This window comes from Microcaecilia unicolor, chromosome 12, assembly GCF_901765095.1.
Source record: "Microcaecilia unicolor chromosome 12, aMicUni1.1, whole genome shotgun sequence".
Lineage (NCBI taxonomy): Eukaryota > Metazoa > Chordata > Amphibia > Gymnophiona > Siphonopidae > Microcaecilia > Microcaecilia unicolor.
In genome coordinates this window covers 49,129,569-49,154,119 of record NC_044042.1, presented here as the reverse complement: position 1 = coordinate 49,154,119, position 24,551 = coordinate 49,129,569, and the positions used below count along the sequence as shown (strand labels likewise).

At 44.7% G+C, this 24,551-nt stretch overlaps 1 protein-coding gene across 1 annotated transcript in view; it reads left to right on the top strand.

The window, feature by feature from the left end:
• Positions 1-10,730, top strand: part of LOC115482152 — a 140,322-nt gene extending 129,592 nt beyond the window's left edge. Inside the window, exons 11-14 of the mRNA XM_030221724.1 lie at positions 1,039-1,288; positions 7,088-7,126; positions 7,544-7,618; positions 10,690-10,730. Coding sequence (XP_030077584.1) covers positions 1,039-1,288; positions 7,088-7,126; positions 7,544-7,618; positions 10,690-10,730 — 405 coding nt within the window. The remainder of the gene's footprint in view (positions 1-1,038; positions 1,289-7,087; positions 7,127-7,543; positions 7,619-10,689) is intronic.
• The last annotated feature ends 13,821 nt before the right edge of the window (positions 10,731-24,551 follow it).

Here is a 24,551-nt window from a genome sequence, read left to right as displayed (position 1 = left end):
GGAAGATTTCTTTGATTAGTGCTGAGTCTGCTAATGCAGATAAGTAGTCACCGATTATACAATTTTTAGTATGTTGTAAATTTGATTAGAAGATTGCCATGAGAGTTTTTCCTCAAATAAATTTTCTACATGATTTTTTAGTTTGATTAATAAAATATTGATAGAAAATAAAAATTTCTTTTGAAGAGCTTTGAGGGTTGGGTTTCGGTTGGCAAGTAATTAATGCTATACAGTAGGTTCAAGGGTTTGTGATAGCTGAACGCTATGGGAGATCTAATAACCTGGCCACTGATGTAACTCTCATGCCTCCGTTCCCTTTTTCCCATTTTTTGCTTTAGCTGCATTTATTTTTTCCCAACTTCGCAAGATCTTTTGTTCCCTTTTCACTTATAACTGTTTGGGTTTCTGCCAGGTACTAGTGACCTGATTGGCTACTGATGGAATACTGGGCTAGATGTACATTGGTCTGACCCAGTATGGCTGTTTTTGGGGGACCATCATAATTTTTCTGCCCAGGGCCCATTCAGTCCTCGCTATGCCAGTGTGGTAACAGTCACACGTTCATACATTAACTGCGCATGTTAATTCGCACATTGCGCACTTTAGGTCCTATATTTTGTTGTAGTTTGTATTATTTTGGACAACAAATTCTGAGTTCCCTGTCAATAAAAAGGACAGTGTACCTTTAATATTCCTCACATACACTGCTCTCAGTGCCCCACTCCTCCCCTACGTCACTGCCTGAAGACTTCTTGTTCTTGTCTATTCTTATCCTGTAATTATATATTATAGTTGGTTATCATCTCTATTTTGTAATTATCCCACTTTTATTTTAACCAATTTATATATTACTTTAGCAATATATATAGTATAATTACCTCAATCTGAATCCTCACTTATCCTGTTGCTGCTGCCCTCATTGGCCCTCCATTCTCCCCCCTACATTTCCCCCTACACCACTGCTCGCTTTACCTTCCCTTGCAGAGCCTCAATTCAGGTTAATCTCTGATCCATTTTGACTAGTTCACATAAATGATGTTATCATTCAGGCTTCTAAAGGAGCAGAAAGAACTTGAGCCAAATAAAAGAGGCAGCTCCTGCCTACTTCCAAAAATCTCCATCAAAACTCCTGCTTCCCATGTGACCAAGGGAAATATTACCTTAGGCTCGTTAATGTTTAATGCAGTTTGTCTCCAATTAATTGGCTGCCACATCAGTCTTTCAGCCTCACATCGGTACCTTGGCTGGAGACTGGACACTACAGAAAATCTCAGGAACATGGGTGATGGTAAGGTGCCTTAGATAGCCTTTAAAGCAAAATGAATAGCATTTCAGAAAAGATGCTTTTCTGTCTGTCCTTATCGTACTGCTTGTAAAGCTTTATTCTTATTTATATATTTAATTTCTTGTGCTCTCTACCTTATTTCATCAGTATCCCTCCAGTCTTTCTTCTCCCTTCCCTTCTTTTTCTATCTCTTTTTGTGCCTAGTTTGTTTGTACTTTTTTTTTAATCACTCTTTGCCATTTCTTTCTACCTTACTTTATCCTCTCTGTATTTCTTTCTCTATCCCATGCTCAGGCATTTAAAACTCTATCTATAATCTATCTATCTATCTATCTATCTATCTATCTATCTATCTATTGAATAGTATCCGTTTATTTATTGGGGGAAGTTGTGTCCTGAAGAACTTGGAGCTCAAACATCAGCTCCCATCACAAATAAGCAACACCTTGTCCTAGCAATACTGGGAGGCTGATACTTTTGCATCGATTTTCCCTGCATAGACTTCTAGAGCTCCCCCTCTTGTAGGTTATTGCAAGCTGTAACTTCTCGAGATTCTCTGCCCTTTGGACTCAGTGTATGGGAGAGCTGAGAAGGATATTTGTTGTGCGGTGGGGGGGGGGGGGGGGGGGGAAGCAGCTTTCTCAACCATGAACACAGATCTGTCCCATCACCTGCTTTGATTCAGCACATTATACAGATGCATCGTGGGCCCTTTCTGTGGACGTAATGGGAGGTGGGTTTTGATAAGCAAGACACTTGGACAGTTGATAGAATTGAATCAAGTTCTTCTAGGAAGGACAGAAGTTTCCAGGCTGAGGGCATCATTGTTTCCTGGAGTTCACCTCTTAAGGCAGTAACTCACTATGGGTTGTTTTTTTTAAACTAAAGATTAGCTCGAGTTATCTGCAGCAGGGCCCATTGGAATAAAATGGGACCTGCTGCAGATAACTCCAGCTAACCTTTAGTAAAAGACCCCCTATAATTCTCAGTCTGATGTATTAGGAGCTTTGTCCCTTTCTCAGAATTCATCTGTAATGACAACCCCTCTTCCCAAGTGACTTGTACAAGTTCTTACATTTTCCCTGGCAGTCCACATTAAAATGCTCTAACCAGAAGCATAGCCAGGTTTTGATGCCAGGGAGAGCAGACCTTTTGTAAAATAGGCATCAGTGTGAAGCTGAAAGGCTGATCTGCATAGACACCATTTTATTCAAAATCTGTTTGGGGGAGCAGCCGCTTCCCTCGCACCCATAAGAACATAAGAGTAGCCATACTGGGTCAGACCAATGGTCCATCTAGCCCAGTATTCTGTTTTCCAATAGTGGCCAAGCCAGGTCACAAGTACCTGGCAGAAACCCAAATTGTGGCAACACTCCATACTACAAATCCCAGGGCAAGCAGTTGCTTCCCGTGTCTCTCTCAATAGCAGACAATGGACTTTTCCTCCAAGAATTTGTAAAAACCTTTTTTAAACCCAGATATGCTAACCACTGTTACCACATCCTACAGGGGGACAGGCATCAAAAATCACATAATCAATGAAATAGTTAATTTAAAAAATCTCTTTATTCATTCAAAATATGTCTAATAAAATGTAAAAAAAAAAAAAAAAAACATCTCCATTTAATCACAATATTGAGATTGCTGGGTTCTAAAATCCTCCAAAGAAAATTCTATCCCTGTTCTTTTCTGCAGCAGCTGTTGGACAGGATCTTCTTCCCTCTCATTTTTGGGTACATGATCAATAACAAAACATAACAACAGATCAAAAATCTGCTGATGAGTTAAAAAAATGTACAGGAAGAGGTGTGTCCTTATAATCACTTCTTAGTGAACTCCGTTCACTAGACAGTCGAGTCCTACATTAAGAATTAGTTTTTCCTACATACATTACAATGTAAGCCGCATTGAACTAAACATGTTTTGGAAAATGCGGGATACAAAAAAACGAATAAATGAAAAGCAAACGGCACTAGAGGCCATTAGTGCCAGACTAGCGCCCACTAGAGGCTCAGGTGCTCTATTGCCGAAAACAATGAGTGTCCTAAAGTAGCCAACCGGATGTTAATGAGGTCATTTCCTGTTCCCTCTCAATGCTTAGAGGACAGCGCACAAAGCAAAGCTGCCCTTACTACTGAAAAAAATAATGCCAGCTCAGAGCAGGTGTTAGGGGTTTGAAGAGAGGATTTCTCACGATTCTCTCTTAAATCTTCTGGTTTTTCTTTAATTTCAAAGCAGAAGGTAATCCGTGCAAGCCCCTAGGTGCCAGTAGTGAAGAAAAATATGTGCGCGAGTTCGAGCAAACCAGAAAGTAAAAGTATACATTGGTTTCTGATTCCTGCGTTTAAATACTAGCCTTTCAAATACAAGAAAAATTGAAAAGCTTATATTTAAAGGTGCAGAAAACAGACGCCAATGTGTGCATAACGTTTGGGTTTGCCTGGCGCATGCGCACAGGAGCTGGGCTTACCACAAAACTCTGTAGCGCATGCGCCAAGCACATCCCCTGTCCTTGCTTTCGCTTTCACAGTGTGCATCTAATTTGCATAACATATCCTTTGAGCATTGGTGAGCTTATTTTCTGCGCTGTCCTGAAGGTATAGTTTCTGCACTCTTGGATTACTGTGGAAGTTCTGAGCATTGGGGCATAAGAGCCCCATTTTACACAGACCATAGATATCAGAACTAAGACTTCTAGGTCAGGACATGCTCAATTCTGGTGGTATTTTACATAGAAACAGATGCCACAAAACAAACAGGCAACAGCCTCCACGTAAACTGTCCAATCAGAAGGGATTACAGGATGGGTAATAGAACACACGTGATGTGGCTAATTGTCTTGATTCGAGAGAGCGCGTGGGAGGCTAGTACTTGTGGAGGAGTCTGAACAGAATGTTTTTTTGGATATTCCTACCCATTTACATTTAGTTGTATATTATTGTGACCCCTGAGGTAGGCATTTCACACTGTACCAACATTGAATAAAGTATCTCTCAAGAACCATTTCCTGTGGTGGAGTGTCTATTACCCATCCTCTACTCCCTTTTGATTACATAGTATCAGATGACAGATAAAGACCAGCATGGTCCACTTATGGGCTCATTTTTCAAAAGAGGATGTCCATCTTTTGACATAAAGCGGAAGATGGGTGTCCTTCTCCCAGAGACGTCCAAATCGGTATAATTGAAACCCGATTTGGACGTCTCCAACTGCAGTCCGTCGCAAGGACATCCACATTTCAAGGGGCCGAGTTAGAGGCATAGTGAAGGCGGGACTTGGGCATGCCTAACACTTGGACATCTTTGACCCATAATTAAAAAAAACAAGGACGTCCCTGAAGAACCCTTGGATGGTTTCATGAATAAGGGACAAAAAGGTGCCCAAAATGACCAGATGACCACCGGAGGAAATCGGGAATGACCTTCCATTACTCCCTCAGTGGTCACTAACCCCCTCCCACCCTCAGAAAATATCTCTCAAAATATGTCGTGCCAGCCTCAGATGTCATACTCAGGTCCATGACAGCGCATGCAGGTCCCTGGAGCAGTTTTAGTGGGTACTGCAGTGCACTTCAGACAGGCGGGCCCAGGCCCATACCCCCCCTACCTGTTACATTTGTGTAGGAAACAGCGAGCTCTCCAAAACACTCCACAAACCCACTGTACCCACATGTAGGTGCCCCCCTTCACCCATAAGGTCTATGGTAGTGGTGTACAGTTGTGGGTAGTGGGTTTTGGGGGGCTCAGCACACAAGGTAAGGGAGCTATGTTCCTGGAAGCAATTTATGAAGTCCACTGCAGTGCCCTCTAGGGTGCCCGATTGCTATCCTGGCATGTGAGGGGGACCAGTGCACTACAAATGCTGGCTCCTCCCACGTCCAAATGGATGATTTTCACATGGACGTCTTTGGTTTCGAAAATCGCCGAAAGTCAGAAACTTCCATGTCTAGGGACGTCCAAATCTAGGGACATCCAAATTTAAGGATTTGGACGTCTCTGACAGTATTTTCGAAACAAAAGATGGACGTCTATCTTTTTCCGAAAATACAGGTTTCCCCACCCCTAGATTTGGACGTTTTGCAAGGATGTCCAAATCACAACTTGGACGTCCCTTTCGAAAATTCCCTTCCACGTCTGTCTAGCAAGGTTCCTAGAGTCAAACATGCTGCTCTGGGCCTTTGTTTAGGATTGTAGCTGCCACTCTATGTGTTTTGCGATGTGTGAAAGTCATTTGTTTTGCTTTGATTCCATTTCCTTGCTATATAAAAAGGGATCTGCCAATGCCATTTCTGCAATACCCGCAGAAGTGCACATGTATTTACAGCACATGCAGTGGGAGCAGCCATTTTACAAACAGACACATTGAACAAATGAATAGCACAAACCTTTCAGCTTCCACATAGCGGTATTGGCAAGTTACACGTAAAAGTGGTTCCACTTTCACATCTGGCTGCCCCAGGTTACAAACCTACTCATGGAAGTGCCTCCAATTAAGTAAAGAGACCACAAATTTGGGTGGGAAATAAAACTACATGGGACCAAGGAGAATGACCCCCTTAATCCTTCATGTAAGGCTCTGGCCAAAACGAGCAGTTCTTTAAAATACATGCGTGACTTTGAGCTGGTGTTAAACCCCATGTGGAAAGTTTTCCCCATACACCTGTATTCCCTTTGTAAAATGGGGAATACACATGCAAATTTTGGTCTTGCCCAAGCCACACCCCCTTGAAATCCCTGTATAATGTGAATCTCCACATGTAAATAGTGTCTTTTGCAAATCAGTATTTACACATGTATGGATATACACATGGATATGTTTCTAAACTAATCCCTTATTAAACTAGTCTCTTATTTTCTTTCTCCTGTTACTGTGTCTTTATGTTCCATCTTTGCTTACACCCTATGCTGTCTATTAAAATGTTTTCTTGTGTACTATGTTGACATTGTAATGTAGCATACTATCATACATGTTTGAATATTTTTACTGCTGTAATTGTCTATTGCTTATGTTTGACTGATTCTTGCTGTACACCACCTTGAGTGAATGACTTAAATCGTTTCATAAACTAGGGAAGCATTTAGAGGGAAATCATATTGGTATATATCATGATATACAGTAACAACATCTGCTAATCCAGCTGTCCAGATTTAGGGTCAAGAAATAATAGTTTTCACTGTTAATCAATAGGCTACAGATATAGAGTGTGTTTAAACCTTCCTCTGGATTAATATGTAGATTGATTTCAAACAGTTAAGAAGGTTAGACTCAACAGACCTCCGGTCTTCTTTCAACCCAACCAACTCTGTAATTCTGTATCTCAGCTTCCTGCACTTTTTCCTAAGCAGACGCCAGATGTTCATTCACTGGCGTTTGCTTGTGATAGTTCAGGACTTGGGGGAGAGCAATGGAAGAGGAAGAAGAGAGATTGGACTGGAGTAGCTATTGAAAAAACAATTTTGAGAAAGATCATAGGACAGATTTAAATGACATGGTCTTCATTTTGTATCTGTAGAAAATGTCATTCTCAATGTGACTTCCAGTGCAGATCAGGACAAGCTGTCACTGATAGTGTGATTCAAATCCATGCCTTAGGCCTGATCACGTATCAGCTGGACCCTATTCCCCTGAGTCTCTGATTCAGACTGCAGGATCAGTACAGACAGACAGATGCTCATCCACTTTAGAGAAAAACTGCTCATTGTCACTGTGTTATTCCATATAAGCATGGGAGGAGGTGGGGGAAGGAGGTGCTGTGGGAGTATCATGTTGTATCACTCTTTACCATCTTTTTTCCTTGTGCAGAAAATCAAGATGATGAAACCAGTACCGGGTTCTTCTATGGTGAGTCCACACAGTTCTGTAGCCTAATAGTTAGTACAGTGGCCTGGGAACTGGGTGTGATTCCCACTGCAGCTCCTTGTGACTCTGGACAAGTCACTTAACCCAGGTACAAAATAAGTTCCTGTATATAATATGTAAAGTGCTTTGATTATAACCACAGAAAGGCAGCATATCAAATTCCATCCCATATCCCTACTTGGGACCAGAGTTAAGGCTCAGATAAAAGAGTGTGAAAAGTCTGCAAACACACCGCTGTGAATCGGTGCTTCTTTTGTACCAGAATTAAGAGAAGAAAAATAATTGTGCCTGGTGAATTTTGATCAGTTCCCCAAATCAGTCAACAGTGTCCATAGTCTCTTCTGTAACATTTGAGACTTCTCTCCTTGTGCCTATCACTGGCTTTTATTTCTTTCCTAGATTATGAGGTGATACGACGTGGAGGTCTGATATTTGCTGCAATTGCTTTTGTGATTGGACTACTCGTCATTTTTAGTGAGTGTGATTTCAGACTGGAAGGAAATGCAGCATCTGTCTACAGGAAACAGCAGGGCAAGAGTGACATGCAATGGCAGAGCTGTTTGTGTGTATACATCTGTCTATCTATCTACATACATACATGTGTGTGTGTGTGTGTGTGTGTGTGTGTGAGAGAGAGAGAGAGAGAGAGAGAGAGAGAAAGCGAGAGGTCCATGCAGAAATCTTTGTGGTACAGCTTGCACTTTACCACAAAATTACCACAAAAAAGATAACACAGCATTCTATAATCAGTAAGCATACAGGCTACTGCCGTGTTAAAATCACGTTATTTATCTGCAGCTCATTGATAAATATAACCTTTCCTATCAGTGCCTGAGCGATGATTAGCTCAGACACTGACATGAAGGATGACACTGAAGAAAACAAACTGCCTGTGCCCTGACCTAGCTTTCAGCAGAGCTCCTAGTTGCCTCGCTGCCTCCCTCTCCCCAACATAACCCAAAACCTCCATCCAGTGGTGTGCTGGAGCCGGCTCGCACCGGCTCGCAAGAGCCGGCTCGCAAGAGCCGGTTGTTAATTTCTATGACATCTTGCGAGCCGGTTGTTGAGGCAGGGTGAGCCAATTCACAGCGCCTCTCCTCCCCCCCGAGCTGCAGGTCCCAGCACATACCTAAAGCCTTTAAGGCAGCCATGCTGGTGGTCTAATGGATTCTTTGGGGCCCGGGCAGGAAAGATCCCCAGTCTTTCCTGCCCACTGCCAGCGCCGACTATCCACTGCCTCATCTCTTTAAAAATGGCTGCTGAGACTTCCAGTGGCGGCCTGGCCCACCCTTGTAAGTCTCAGCAGCCATTTTAAAGATGATGTGACATGAGTGGAGGGTCAGCGCTGGCAGCGGGCAGGAAAGACTGGGGATTTTTCCTGCCTGGGCCCCAAAGAATAGATTAGACAACCAGGGTGGCTGCCTGCATTTAGGCATGTGCTGGGACAGTGTGGCTCGGGGGATGGGGGGAGCGGGGAGGAGGCCTGGAGTAGGTGGGGTGGGGACCATAGGGAGGATTCTTAAAATAATATTTTCAAACATGCCGGCTTGTGCATACGGATGTGTACAGAGGAAGTGTAATAAGGGAATAACTTTTCATAGGTAGAGTAGTAATTTGTTATATATCGTAATCGGTGGGTCATATGAAGGGGCTGGTTATAGGGACACCTTAACCTTGTTATATTGGTGCAGAGATTTATTTTTTCTCCTGGTAAAGGGTTTATAAAACAGACATCACGTTATGAGAATCAGGTGCTCAATGTTCAGAGTTTCTATCTATTTATGTACTTATTTATGGCATTTTATCCCACATTAAAAATGAATTAGATTGGAACTTGGGAGCATTTATTTTTTTTTTTTCTTGAGAGAGTAATGTATTGCCCCCCCACCCCAGGCTCTCTCCCCAGGTATAGCCAGCTCTGCAATTTTGTTTGGGGGGGGGGGGGCGCAGAGGTGGACCGGGGAGAGAGCCTATTGTTAAAAATTTACCAGCACACCACTGCCTCCAACCCTCAATGAAAAAAATAAATTACCTGGAGTCCTAGTGCCCTCACCCCATCCAATATGGCCCCACCTCCAACCCCAACATCTATATCTACATCTATACAAAAGTCCTTGGTGGTCTAGTGCCCCCTCTCTGATCCCCTGTCCCCAATTTTTAAAGAAAAAAATCTCTGGTGTCTAGCAACACCCAAACCCCTCCCCTCAGCCTCCCAGGCCCATACCTCAAAAGAAGCAGAAGCAATGCCAACTCACCCCTGCCTCCGGAGCCCTGTCTTCAAAATGACAGGCTAATCTACCATATAAAGGAATGTCTCCCTTATATGGCAAATTGACCCAGCCTGGTGCAAATTGACCCAGCCTGGTGCATCCCAGGATGCACCACATGAGGTGGGGTCCTGCCATTTTCAAGATGGCAATGCTGGAGACAGGGGAAAGTGGGCATCACTCCTGCCTCTTGAAGTACAAGTCTTGGGGGCTCAGGAGGCTGGCTTGGGGGTGCAACTAGACACCAGAGATTTTTTCTTTTAAAAAATGGAGATAGGAGATCTGGTCAGGGAAGGAGGGAGGGAGCGAGCCAGGGCACTAGACCACCAGGGACTTTTGTGTAGATGTTGGGAGCAGGGGCCAGATCAGATGGGTGGGGGGGGGGGGTGCTAGACCACCAGGTAAATTAGTTATTTTTTACTGTTGGGGAACTGGGGAAGGTTGGGTCAGTGAGAGGAAGGAAGGGAGGGAATGAGGTCACTAGACTTGGGGCAGGGTGGATGGGATGGAAAAAGAGAAGGGGGGCTGCTAGATATCCATTCCTCTCAACCAACTCTTCTATGCTGCCCCAGACTTGGAGCAAAATTTCCTGTGGACAATATGCAGTAAAACCTTTTTTTTTTTTTCCCTGCACAGTCGTGGGATAGCTAATGACTGCATTAGCATGCATTTAAATGCATGTTGATATGATCTGTGGTAAGGGTTTCCACGCAAGTTAAGACCCATGAACCCTTCCTGCATTGCTTTTCTGTGCTAAAACTGCATTATGTCCCTGTTAACCGCAGGGGAAGTTTTGTACATGAACAGTAGAAGTTGCTGGGGAGCAGGACCAAAGTGCATTGGCAGAGCTGTGTTTAAGAAATCTCAGTAATGAAACAGCAAGAGCTGTTTGGAGGGCAGAAATGAAGTGTATTGGCAGGGTTCTGTGGGTCTCAGCATAGATGCCAGCTCTGAGGGGGGGGGGGGAGGGGGTTGAGCACTCCCAATATTGAGCAAACTGCTTAACTGTATCCGATGAGGGGCAATTTGTTTTCCAATCATTTTGAAAAGTTGGATCCTGTGGGTCTCAGTAGTGAAATAGTAGGGGGCACAGCAGGACAGGAGTGTGACTGTGATGGTGGGGTAGTGGTCCGTGCTAGGATCTGCAGAAGCAGCTGCCCCTGTGCCCTCCCTCCTGCCTCCCCCCGCCACCATTTCTTAATAATATGGAGAGTCCCAACAAAGGTGGCACAGAAGACAGCTAAAAACAGAAGCTTCCTCTGTCTCATTGGTTTTCAGGTGGGAGATTTCGCTGTGGTAGAAAGAAGCAGCGGAGGTAAGTGTCTGGAGTATGATGTCATCTGGAACATTGCTCTCTCCCTCCTGGTTTTTCCATAAAACTGATCTTTTTCGCATTTCCTCCTCAGACCCACAAGTGATGAGCTGTAAGCACAGGTGAGTCCTACTAAGCTGAAGACATGGACAGGTGTGCACTTTGCAGGGAGTGGCCTGGGGGATTGAGGGGAAATAGGGGGGGGGAAGAGACAGCTTGCAGAAGTGTTTAATAATAAGAATATAATTCATTGTGTAACTTTGACTGAGTTCATATGACAATGTACAAAGTATAGCCTATTTACCATGCAACAGTCTTGTTATATTATGTAGCCGTCTCTGCACCACATTTACTGTAAATAAGGCAATCAGATTAACAGGGAGCAGCAGCATTAACAGTACAAATCATCCTTTAAGAGGTTTTGCCCCAAGTGCAGGGAGGGAGATATCCCCTGCTGAGCAGGACAACCAGTAATTATAATTTGGCAGTCTGTGAAACTGTGCTGCAAGAAGATTAAAACCCCCATTTTGCATAGCTCCTTGTGGGGGAGGGAATTGGATATTCACAATACCCCCAGTACTTTAAAAAAGGCTTGCCTAACACAGAGACTCTTGTAATATACTTACAAGGAAGTGGAGGCCTACCAGCATGTGCAGTGGCAGCAGCCATTTTGAAAATATAAACAGTAGCATCTACTCAGCAGCTTCCACATAGAAATGCCATCATTCATACATGGAAGCAGTGATTTTGCCCTTTTACAAGCCTGTACCTAGACGTTTCATCAATTAATTACTTAGGCTGCACTTTTTTTCCTTTAAATTTGGAGGCAGAAATACAAATGGAGGATTAAGGAGAACAATGTCTTTAAACTCTTAGGTACTGCCCTGGCCTAAACAAGCACTTTTTAAAAATCTGTACATGTATTTGAATAGGTGCAAAACCCAGTGGTGCAATTTCTTTGAAGATATGTGTTTTCCCCATTGAAAGATCGGGAATGCACTTGTGGATTTTCATCCAGCCCAAGTCAGGCCCCCTCAAAATATCTGTGTCATGCAGATCTCCACTTGTAAATAGCAGCTTTCTGAAATTGTCATTTACACGCGCATGTGATCTACACATGCAAATACAATGATATAACTTGAAAATGCTTTTAAAATGACCTCCTAAGTGACTCCTGGGGCAGCAGAATACCTTTTTCGTTGGGGGAATACTCCCTAGTTGTTGATGTGTGCTGGCTCAACCACAAGACAGACTAGGTGACCACCTCAGGCGGCACAACTTGGGGAGAGGGGGGCGGCAGTTAATAAATCTCCAAAAGATTCATCATTGCCAGCCTGGGGCCTCAAGCATCTGCATATGCTCAAGGCCTAGCAAAACTTTCTGTTTCAGAGGGGGGTGGGACTCAGCAGGCCTTGAGCATGTATGAATGTTCAAGGCCCCATGTTGGCAGTTCAAGGCTGTTTTTTAAACACCATGAATGTGCCTCTCCAGTACCGTCCTGGGGGGGAAGGGGGGAGGTTAGGAAAGGGAAGCTGCTGAACAAATTAGAGAAGAGGCAGGACAGAATGGGAGATAATGAACATCTTGTGGGGGGGGGGGGGGGGGGGAGAGAAGTGCTGGTGAGGGGGCATGAGAGAAGGAGAGAGATGCTGGACACCTTGGGAGGGTAGGAAAGGAGAGATATACTCAGGGCTTTTTTTGAGGGGTTACTGAGTACAGGCACCTTTTCCATTTTCTGCTAAAATTGACTCATGGTCCCCAAGTTTTAATGAAAGAGCTCAACACACCAATTCTGCCTTGTCATAGATTCTGTGACTGCTTGAAGGGGGCCTGGCTGTTGTTGGGTGGGTCCCTCAGTGATTACCCCACCCCTGAAGGGTGGCCTGGCAATTGAGTACCGGCACCTTTTTCACTAGAAAAAACACACTGGATATACTTGACATGGTGGGGGAGGGGGCACATATCTGAAGGTTCCTATAAAGTCTCAGATATCCTTGGGCTAGCTCTGGTGCTGGTAAAAAGTAAGTTGGGCTATGACTCCAATGGCTCCGCCCTTTCCACTGCTTATAAAGTGGCTTCCAAGGGTCACACAAAGGGTCCCTGGCAGAATCAAAGTGTAACAAGAAAGTCAGTGGCAAAACAGGGATTAGAATCTAACTGGTTTTGAATGAGTCCCAGTCCAGGGTTACCAGAAAGTTCCATGGCATTAGGGACCTGCTGAACCACATATGGGGTGAGTATGCAAGACACAGTGCCACTCATCATTAACCAGACTTTTCTTTTTCCTCTTCCTTCTCAGAAGTAGAAGCTCCTGCAGGTGTCATGTCATGAACATAGTGAGGGCCAGCATTTCACCCCAGTGGCGGAGCTCTCTTACAGCCCTGCCATAATATCCGGAACTGGCTGACTCCAGGGCAGACGTTCTACACTAGAAGATGTCTTTCTGATTTCTGGCTTGCTTACTGTTGCTTGTGATCAGAACAAGATGAAACTGGCAACTGCTTGTTATAGACCCTTTGCTGCATTAGCCTTATTGAAATCCTAAATCCTTGCTCCCTGAACTGTGCTGAGCTCTTCCCAGGGCCTTAGAAGCTCTCAGTAGAATATCAATGTTAGCAAAGCAATTAAAAGAGAGACTATGAGGGTAGATAAGGACCTCCCTCTCCCTTTCCCTCTGTCCTGCCCAGTTACCCCTTTCCATTGTCCCACCACAGGCTCTGCCCAACCTCTGTCTGTGCTTTGCAACCTTTAAGAATCCTCTGTGCTTGTCCCATGTCTTCTTGAATGAGGAAACCACTTCCCTCAAAGGCTGTGCTACTACTGATGACCAATGAAGATTCTCCCTGAGTTTCAGTGTATTGGTTTTAGCACAGGGGATGCATTTTCTCATCTGTTCTTACTTCCTTGGGGATCTTTCCTTTAAAGCCTTCATACTGCACATAGACCGATGAGTGCCAGCTGCTAGTCCTATCTGGTGTATTTGTGTTCTGAGATATGCTTCAAATATAATTAGATTAAAAATAAATATTATGGTGTACAATTTCCCCCCAGTGTCCTGCAGTATAAGTGGTTGGAAAGGGTTATGAGGCTCTTCTAAGAATAAAGTTTTTGATATCTAACAAGAAAGATCTTTGGACTAAAACTAGAATGATAGAAATAATTATTTCATCTAAAATAACAACTCTATTATCTACCATATAAAAAGTTGTCTTTGCTGAATCTGGTAGAAGGGGTTTATTGATTGTATCTCCCCATATAATTCACCAGAGGGCGCTTGTGTTATATACAGAACGGCAACAGGCCACTTCATTCTGGTGCTCAAGTCTATGGGGCTCATTTTCAAAACAGAAAAACATCCAAAACGTGGCACAAAGTGGCAGATGGATGGCTTTTTTGCCAAAACATCCAAATTACTATTTTCAAAACCCATTTTAGGATGTTTTTTATGCAGTTTGTATGTAATACATCCAAATCATAAGGGGGCGTGTTGGGGGGTGGGATGTGGGCATTCCCATAACGTGGATGTTTTTCTGCCATAATGGAACAAAGTAAAAACATCTGGAGCTAAAAATGAGATGTTTTGGTCTAGACTTGTTTCAATCATGACTAAGACACAAAAAGATGCTATAAATGACCACTGAAGAGATTAAGGTATGAACCCCCACTTACTCCCCTATTGGTCACTGACCCTCCTCCCAACCTCTACCCCCAAAGATGTAAAAAAAAAGTACATACCAATCTCTATGACCGCTTCAGATATTATGGCCAGTCTTATTAGATCAGAAAGCAGGTCCCTGGAGTAGCCTAGTGGTCAGTGCAGTACACTGTACAGAGGGGGACCTAGGCTAAGGTTACCATATGTCCAGTTTTACCCAGACATGGCCTCTTTTTGAGGACACTGTGTGACGTCCGGGTGGGTTTTTCTAGCCTGCCCGTTTGTCCGGGTTTGCGAGCAAGCGGGCAGGATGAGGCTGGCGCTGGTGCTGGCAGGCCCCATGGTGTCTCCCCTCTATTATCATACCCTGGTGATCTAATGGCCTCTGGGGTAGGAAAGGACCTCACCTGAAGTCTCAATAGCCATTTTGAAGCAGCACTGGCAGCGAGTGGGAGCGGCATTGCTGGGCAGGAGAAAGTGGGGTCCTTTCCTGCCCTGAAGAGGCCACGAGACCACCAGGGCAGGATAAGGTAGGGGAGGGGAGGGGAGGTGGATCATGGATGGAATGTGGGAAGGAGGTGATGGTGGCTTTCCTTGGATGGGATCGAGATAACTATGTGGCATGGGAGTGGGGAGGGGGCATGACAGGGGAGGGGCATGGCTATTGGTGTCCTCTCTTTTGTCAAGGCAAATATGGTAACCCTAGCTTAGGCCCATATCCCACTCTAACTGTTACACTTGTGGTGGAGAGTGTGAGCCCTCCAAAACTCACAAAAAACCTACTCTAATCACATATAGATAACACCTGCAGACTTTTTTTTTTTTTAAATGGTCAAAAATATAGCTGTAATGAGCCCAAAAACATCTAGCAAATGGCCACTTTTAAAACAAAAAGCTGAACCTTTTTCTGGTTTGAAAATGGTTATGTTCACTACTGGATGTTTTCCGCAAAATGTCCAAAATCAGATTTAAATATATCGAAAATGCCCCTCTTTATCAATAACATAGACTAGATTGAGATAGATAAAACCCAGTTGACCACCTTGTCTGCCCAGTTATGCTGGTACCCATAGCCCGTCCCAATGCTGAAGTGCTTGTAGAACATCACTTCTCTCTACCAATCAAAAACTAGTCAAAAATGTATTTAGTGAAAAAAAGATGTCATCTTTTTTGTTTTATTTTTATTTATTAACCACCAAATTCTATAACCATCCAACAGCTATCAAAACCAGCAAGGCTCTTTTCCATACATCTGTCCACCAGTCTGCCAGCACCGACCGGCTCCAGCTGCACTGCACTTTCTGTACATTTTATTTTGTTCTTATCACCTGTCCCTTTCCCCTGCTCTGAAGAGTGTGAAGGGTGAATTAGTTTGCAATAGTGAGACCTTCCACACAGTTGCAACAAATGGAGGCGGGAATCAGAGGGCCAAGCCCACACTGTCACTCATAGTCATGGTATGCACAAAATATCACAAATACATAGGAATACCATATGTCTGGTTTTACCCGGACATGCCCTCTTTTTGAGGACACAGCCGGGCAACCGGGCGGATTTTGCCAGCCTGCCCGTTTGTCCAGATTTGCGGACAAATGGGCAGGCTGGCTGGTGAGTGGATGGGCAGGAAGGCGTCCTATCTTCCCCTCCCCTCCTTTACCTTAGTGTGGTGCCCTGGTAGTCTAGTGATGACCTCTTTGGGGCAGGAAACAGCCCCCCTTTTTCTTGCCCGGCACGTCTGCAGACTGTCTTTCTCCTGGCATCAATTCAAAATGGTTGCCCAGAGTTCAAGCGGCAGCCTCACGAGACTTCCGCAGAAGTCTTGCAAGGTCACTGTTTGAACTCTCGGCAGCCATTTTGAATCTGCGCTGGGAGAAATACAGTCTGCAGACGTGCCAGGCAGGAAAGAGGGGGCTCTTTACTGCCTGTAGAGGTTAGTAGACCACCAGGGCACCTACTAAGGTAAAGGAGGGGAGGGGAGGGGTAGTGAAAGGAGTCATGTGGGTGGAGGGAGGCTGGAAAATTGGGGAGGGGATCTACGTGGGGGGAAGAGAGGGGATCCGGCTCTCTTTGGGGGGGGCAAAGTGACAGAGGTGGGGTGGAGGTAAAAGGGGGCAGGGTGGGGTGCGACAGGGGGCAGGGCATGTGTCCTCTTTTTTCTTTGGGCAAATATGGTAACCCTACATAAACATATGTATGCACAGGCACACCTACATAATTACACATGACCTAACATATGCACACACACTGACACACACTCTCACACAATACACTTGTGCACATGGACAGAGTGGAACAGGAAACTGCATTTTTCCTGGAACAAGCCTCCCAACTTCCTCTATGCAGTCAGGTTATAGGTTTGCTAAGTACAGTTTCCTACCTTGCACCCCCTATGTCCAGCAGCTGAGTCTAGTGGAGGAGTCCCAGGTGTGTGCTTCACTCCTTCCCAGCTGACGCCCCACTGCAATGGAACCCAGGCTTTCTCTCCTGAATGACCGCAAAGGTGGAGTGCGCACTAGTGGCGTAGCCATAGGTGGGCCTGGGTGGGCCAGGGCCCACGCATTTAGGGCTCAGGCCCATCCAACAGTAGCACACGTTTATTGGTAGCTGGTGGGGATCCCAAGCTCGGCCAACTGAAGACTTCCCCCTGAAGGTAATGAAAACACTACTCTCTACGATACCAGCATCTGCGCATTCTCAGTTTTCAGCGCATGCCTGCTGCAGACTGCCAAGGTAGAAAGAAGCATTTTCCTGCCAGTTGAGATATTTTTTTGGTGGTGGTTGGGGGGAGGGAGAACACTTGGTGCCCACCCACTTCTTGTCTAGGCCCACCTAAAATCTGTTGTCTGGCTATGTCCCTGCCGCGCACTATCATTTCTTTAGGCTGACTGCAGACTTTCTCCTCCTCAGTGACTCACTCACTCCCATGAAGGAAAAGAGGATGGTGTGAGGAATCTGAACAGGACATGTGTGTACTAAAGAGTGGAGCCTACTGTGCACTAGAGCAAACAGATTAGGAAGGCGCTCCCCGTGTAGCCAGAGTAAAGCAGGTCTGGGCTCCAGATGCTATTAATAATAAAGTCCTGCTTCTCTCAGCAGTGCATGTAAAGTCGCAGAACACAAGGCGCGAAAGGATTAGAAACTTTCTGCTGTGACAAGCCCCCCCCCCCCCCCCCCCCAGCACCACCCCATACTTTTCTGGGCAGCAGCAGAGGTCAAAGGTTAAACTAGAGGACAGGTGATTTTGAAGTATTAAATGGTGATGAATTTCACTAAGCTTCTCAGGCTAAGCCGGGCTAGGGGATGATGCAGCTAGATTTGATTTGTTCCTCCCATTTGTTTGTATTAAAAGTATGAGGCGGAAGCCACCAAACATTTATTACAGAAATGATTACTGCAGCCACTGCTTCTCAACATGTGGGATATGTTAAGCTCACTTCACAAAATCCAATCCATTTTACAATTACCTTTTTCCTTCTCTCAACCCGTCCCCAGCCTCCCTTCATAGATTTTGAGGCATGAGTAAATAACACAGAACTACCAACTGACCCAGTGCCAGTAGGGACTTTGTAGTCCGCTTCTGATGTTCAGTTTACATGCTCAGTACACTGTGGTACTTTATAGTATCTCAGGGAACGGTTTAAAAAAAAAAGGGAAGGGGGAGATATGTAAAAGGTCCGCATCTCAACGATTTTGGAACAAAAAAAGTTAAATTTTAAAAGTTCACTAAAGGATCCATTTAGGATCCCGAGGATTACCTTTCTCAGGTGGTCAATGTTCAGCTGCCACACAGTCAGCATCGTTTATAAACACTGGCTGTGGTGGCTGTAAAAAATCAAATATTCAGCAGGGTATTCAGAAGGAAGCTTGCACCATAAGAATCAGTTCTGAGGGTGTAGTGAGTGTTGAGGACCCCCAATATCGAGCAAGCTCCTTTACTGAGTCTAGAAAAGGGCACACTTTTTGAAAACTTGGCACCCATGGCCCACAGCAGGGCATAGCTAGGTGGGGCCACGGGGGCATGGGCCCCCACAGATTTAGCCCTGGCCCCCTCTACTTTTGACCCCCCCCCACCGCTGCCGACTCTCCCCCCCGCCACCAGGTACCTTTGCTGGCAGGGCTCCCCAAACCCCACCAGCAGAAGTCCTCTTCAGCGCCGGTCTCCGGCGCGTGCCGTTTGCTGATCTGTTTCTGCATGCAGGACGTCAGGAGTCAAGACTCACAGAAACAGATCAGCAAACAGGCCGGAGACCAGCGCTGAAGAGGACTTCGGCTGGCAGGGGTTGGGGACCCCCGTCAGCAAAGGTACCTGGCAGCAGTGGGGGAGGGTCAGCAGCGACTGCGGAGCTGGGGGGCTTGAAAGTGGCAGGGAGGTGCAGGGGGGGGGTCAAAAGTGGCTGGGGGGGGGGGTTGGCAGCGCTGGGGGGACTAAAATGTGCCCCCTCACCTCGGGCTCTGGACCTCCCCTCCCGCCGAGGTCTGGCTACACCCCTGGCCCCCAGCAATATCCTTGCCGGCACTATCTGGATAGCAAGATAACTAACCGGAGAAAATTAGAACAGCAATTTTTCTGTCCTAATTTCATCTGGATGGGTATCTGGTTCACAGTCCAAATATCACCCAGGAAGCACCCAGCTCCACTCACACTTCTCCCAGCAATATCCAGATAGCACAGAGGCATTTTTAAAGGATATTCAGCAGCACTATATGGATTGTGCCATTAAATATTCCCAGAGAGCTGAGGATAAGGAAATATCCAGACAACTGCAGCAGATATCTGGGTAGATCCCTTTGGGGCCCTTTTAACAAGCTGCAGTAAGCACGAATGTGTGTTTACTGCAGCTAAAAATGGCATACCGTGGGCACACTGAGGCATCCTGTGGTACGTTGGGCATATGTGTATGCTACTGGTGCACTAAAAAATATTATTTTTGCTGCAGGGGTGTGTCTGAGGGTAGAGAGTGGGCGTGTCCGCACTAACCAGTTAATGCAGCTTCCTGACCGCGTGTTAGCCAATTAGTGCAAGGATTAACACATGAGACCTTACCGCCTACAAAATAGGTGGTGGTAAAAACTCATGCACTAATTTTTGTTAATGGCCATGTGCTAATGGCAACAGCACATACATGGCCATTAAATCAGAAAATGGAAAATCAGCCATTTTCGGGCCACTGCAAAAAGTAGCCTTGGCACACTGAAAAGACCTGCATAAGAGCGTGCTAAGGCTTCATAAAGGACCTCTTTGAATATTGACCCATCTGATTCTACCCATTGGAATCTGTGCTTCCAGTCCCATAAAGCACCAGAATAGGGTAGTTAGAAATCCAGGACTGGTCTCAAATGTCCTTACTGGAATTAGGTACATTAGCATCTATAAAAACAACAATGAAAATATCAATAAACAGAATTGAATGTCAGTCAAAAAGAAGAACATATGCGTTGCCATACTGGGATAGACCAAAGGTTCTTGAAGCCCAGTATCCTGTTTCAACAGTGACCAATCCAGGTCACAAGTACCTAGAAAGATCTGAGAACAGTAAAACAAATTTTATGCTGCTTATCCTAGCATTGGATTATCCCAAGTCCATATTAATAATGGCTTATGGACTTTTCTTTTAGGAAATTATCCAAACCTATTTTAAACCCTGCTAAGCTAAATGTCTTTTTCCACATTCTCTGGCAAAGAATTCCAGAGTTTAATTACACAATGAGCAAAAAAAATATTTTCTCCAGTTTGTTTTAAATTTACTACTTAGTAGCTTTATTGTGTGCCTCCTAGTCCTAGTATTTTTGGAAAGAATTAACAAGCGATTCACGTGTACCCATTCCACTCCACTTAGTATTTTACAAACCTCTATCGTATCTCCCCTCTATAACGATTTGCGTGTAAATCCAGAAACATGCAAATTTTGGAGGACTATGGCTAGAGGGCATTTCAGGGGTGTTCCAAAATTTTACGTGCATAAATACAGAATTTAGCCGAACCGCGCCTAATTTAGATACCAGCATTTACACCTGCTTTTAGCAGACGTAATTGCCAGTGCATAAAGTTAGGTGCAGTTTTTGCCTTAAGCGCTATTCTATAAAGGATGCGTACCCTTTATAGAATAGTACTCAGTGCATAAAATGTTTGGTGCCGATATTAATGCGCCACCTATAGAATTTACCCCTAAATGCACGATATTTCCTTATTTTTTATTTTGCTTAGGAGGGGGCATGTCAGGGGCAGAGAATGGTCATGAATATGCAATTCAGTTAGTGCTTTGACAGTGCGTGATAACTAAACAACACTGACTGAATGCGCCTCCTAAATAGAAATTGGTAAGTGCTCCCGCATTCATTTTTTTTAATTGGCTGCACGCTAGTGTTAACATTAGTGCAAGACTATATAGTCATCATATAGAGAAAAGCCCTGTGTGATGGCCATGCTAAAAATTAGCTTAACACGTGGAAAAGCTTCGAGTAAGGATGTATTGAGCCCATTTCTTAGCGTAGCTTAGTAAAAAGGCCCCTTTTTCTGCCAAGCTAACAACAGCAGACTGGTCTGAATATTGACCGGCATGTAGTTAGCTTCCGGGTGGCTGCTGTGACCTGGGTATTCACTACTGATACCCTGACATGGCCTACTTTAAAAACTGCTGACTCCCGCAGGCTGACTATTACACTCTATGTTAATAAATTCAATACTAATTGCATCGGCGTTTGGCAATTATTTAGAATGCAGGATGCTCCTCCAAGTTCACAGTTCGTTCTCATGCTTTTTGGTGTCTCTTCATTAAGCTCCTAGTGGATCTGTATTATTCAAGATGAGTTTGCCTTTCATTACTGGATTATTTGGGGGGGGGGGGGGGTTGAATCAGTTACCATCTATAGACCCCTGATGTAGGCATTTGTTGCTGAAACATCATGGACCATGTCAGGTCTGATCAATAAAGCGAAGTTGAGACACTGAAGGCTCCTTGTGCTTTTTTGGCTACTAGCTTTTGCTTCTTTGCTTTTGGACTCCCTCTCCTCAGTATTATAAATGCAGCCTTGCCATTCATTTGCTTAGATTTATGAGCCTAGTCCCCCCATCCTAAATCCAACCCTATTGCCACCCACTTCCTACGCGCCTAAATTTAAGAGTTTAGTGAGATTTGCAGTATAAAGTTATGCACTCAGCCCTTGTAAATTCTCAAAGATGCCAATTTATGAGCAAAACTCTCTAAGTCAGGAGCATAAATACTTTGAATATTAGGCTCAGAGATTCCAAGTCTTGGGTGCAGTGAGAATGTATTGAAAATGTGCACCAAACAGAAGAGAGACCCAGAGACAGCCTAGGACTCTGAGGCTGCTGAGAAAAGGAAAGAACCTAATATGGGTCAGTGATGTCCTCTAGCTGGAAAATAACATGTCAGTGCTGTGAGAGCTTCAGACACACTAAATACAAGAGAAAGACCCAGTCCTACAGAGCTTCCTCTGTGAGGCTCAGCACTATTCACCTGATACCTCATGTACATACACCAGCTGGTTTTCCCTGGGACGGTCTGCCTATCTGATGGAGCTCATGTACCTCTTGCTTGCACACCACATTAATCACACTCTGGCAGCATGGTGAGAACAGCTGTCCTAATTATGCTGAAATAAATAAATGATTACAGCCTTTGCAGCTTCTGACAAGGAGTCCTCCTGTGCTGGCAGTGCTCAAAGCTGGAGACCCTGTCTCTTGTCCAGGGAGGGGAGGGCCATACTGTACATTCACGAGAAAGTGGGAGCACAAAGCTAGGGGGGGGTCTTTACTAAAGCTTAGCTCAAGTTATCTGCAACAGGGCCCATTATTTAAGTAATAATTTATTTCTATTTATCAACTGCCTTTGGTGAACTGGGTTCAATTTCCACTGCAGCTTCTTGTGACTCTGGGCAAGTCACTTAGCCCTCCATTGCCCCAGGTACAAAAATAAGTACCTTTATATAATATGTAAACCGTTTTGATTGTAACCACAAAAAGGCAGTATATTAAGTCCCTTCCCCTTTCCCCTTTCCTTTTACTAAAATACATTAGAAAATGGATTTAGCGCATTTTAACATGATACTTTCTCACATGCTAAGCCAATTTCCAATGCAGCCTTAATTAAGGCATTTTTCAGCTATTTCTTTCAGCTCATGTGCTAGTGTTCGCTTTAGTGCACAATACCTGAAAAAAAGTTAATGCAGGAGCATTTACCACTTCCTATTTAGGAGATACCAAGTGATCTTGTGTTAAGTCTGCATTATTCGGTTATCGCATGCTAATACAAACATGTTAACTGAATAAAGATTCCTCGCCCATTCCCCACCCATGCCACACCCCTTCTGAAAAATATTTTTTAAAATATAAACAATGCATACTTAGCCCCAGATTCTATAAATGGTGACTAAAGTTGCACGCACAAATCAGTGCATGTAGCCAATTTGCATGCACAACTTAATTAGCTTAACAAGCTAATCAGCGCCAATAACAAGCAATTATTGGCACAAATTATAATTTACGCATGCAACATTCTAAGCTCATTCTGTAAAGTGGTGCTCATAAATTCTAATCCGCGGATCTCAAAAGGGGGCATGGCCATTGGAGGGTCATAGGCGGGTCATGGACATTCCTAAAAATTATGCGCACTGTTACAGAATATGCCTGATCCATGCCTAAGTTAGGTGTGGGCATTTACACCAGGTTTCATTCAGTTGGTGTAAATGACTGCCAAAATTTTAGTTGCGGGGACAGGCACTATGTATATTCTATAAACTGTGTTTAACTTTGGGTGAGGTTTATACAATAGTGCTAAGTGAGTGTTTTTTCAGCGCTGATTTTTTTAGGTGCCATTTATAGAACTTGGTTCTTAGCATGCATCAGGGGTGTAGCCAGACCTCAAGGTATGAGGGGGCCAGAGCCCAAGGTGGGGGGCACATTTTCATCCACCGCCACCTCGTCGCCCCCCTCTGCTGCCTCACCACCCTGCCGCTCCCCATCCACTGCCCCCGCTGTACATATCTTGGCAGCTGAAGCATCACTGCTGCAAATACCTTGGCTGGCGGAGGTCCCCAACCCCCACCAGCTAAAGCCTTCGTTCGGCACTGGTCTCCGGTGCTGCCACATTGTGCTGGATGAAGACTTCAGCTGGCGGGGGTTGGGGACCTCCACCAGCCAAACCAGAGGCCCACAGCAAATTTGGGTGGGCCCAGGCCCCCATGGCCCCACGTAGCTACGTCACTGGCGTGCACTAACATGGTTTAATGCATTTTGCTGTAAGCCTTTTCCTTCACGCTAAGGGCAAGATTCAGTAAATAATGTCCAAAGATAGGTGACGTGATGATCCATGCTAAGACAGTATTCTGTAAAGGGTGCTCTGTGCAAAGTTGGCACACTTCTCATACCTAACGTTGGGTGCGAGCATTTACACCTGCAAAAGCTGGTTCAAATGCCCACGCCCAACTGACGGCAGTTAGATGAACAAATTCAAGTATTCTATAACATCATGTCTAATTTCTGGGAATGCCCCTGGCCTGCCCATGCTCCTTCCATTGCCATGCCTTCTTTTGAGTTGTGCGCTATGAAATTAGGCAACTTAGAGTGACAGTATAACTATAGTAAAATCACCAAAATGTCAGTGTAATATACAATTATAACAATGGGTACACTCAGAAACAGGCAAATTAAAGTATTATTAAAAGCAATAATGGTTCCAGCTCTGCCTACAGCTGCTTGTGTAATCTTCATCAAATCTTATACATTCCAGCACTTCCGTTTTCACAGCAGAGCACCAACAGGCTGGTGGATGCATTCTCATTCTGTGACACTAGGGGGAGTCACCAAACCAGTTTCCCCTAGCCTTGGATCTTGTGTGGCTGCAGCATGCAGTTTGAAAGGCAGCATGAAGTCTTACTGCGGAGAGGTTAGAAGTAGCCACTGAATATTTACATCATTTAATTGATAAAAATCACTTTGCAAGGATGAGGCTTTCAGGTTCTTTGTGTGACTGTTTCCAGACCCTACAATTCAGCTATTACACATTGAGTTTTTACAGGGTAATATTTTTGACGATCATGACATCAGACAATAGGGTAGCCATAGTCTGATTAGAAACTTAGGATATGGTGGCAGATCCAGGCAGATGGTCACCAATTCAATGCTCCTTGGGTTGGCCAGGGATGGGGCTGGGC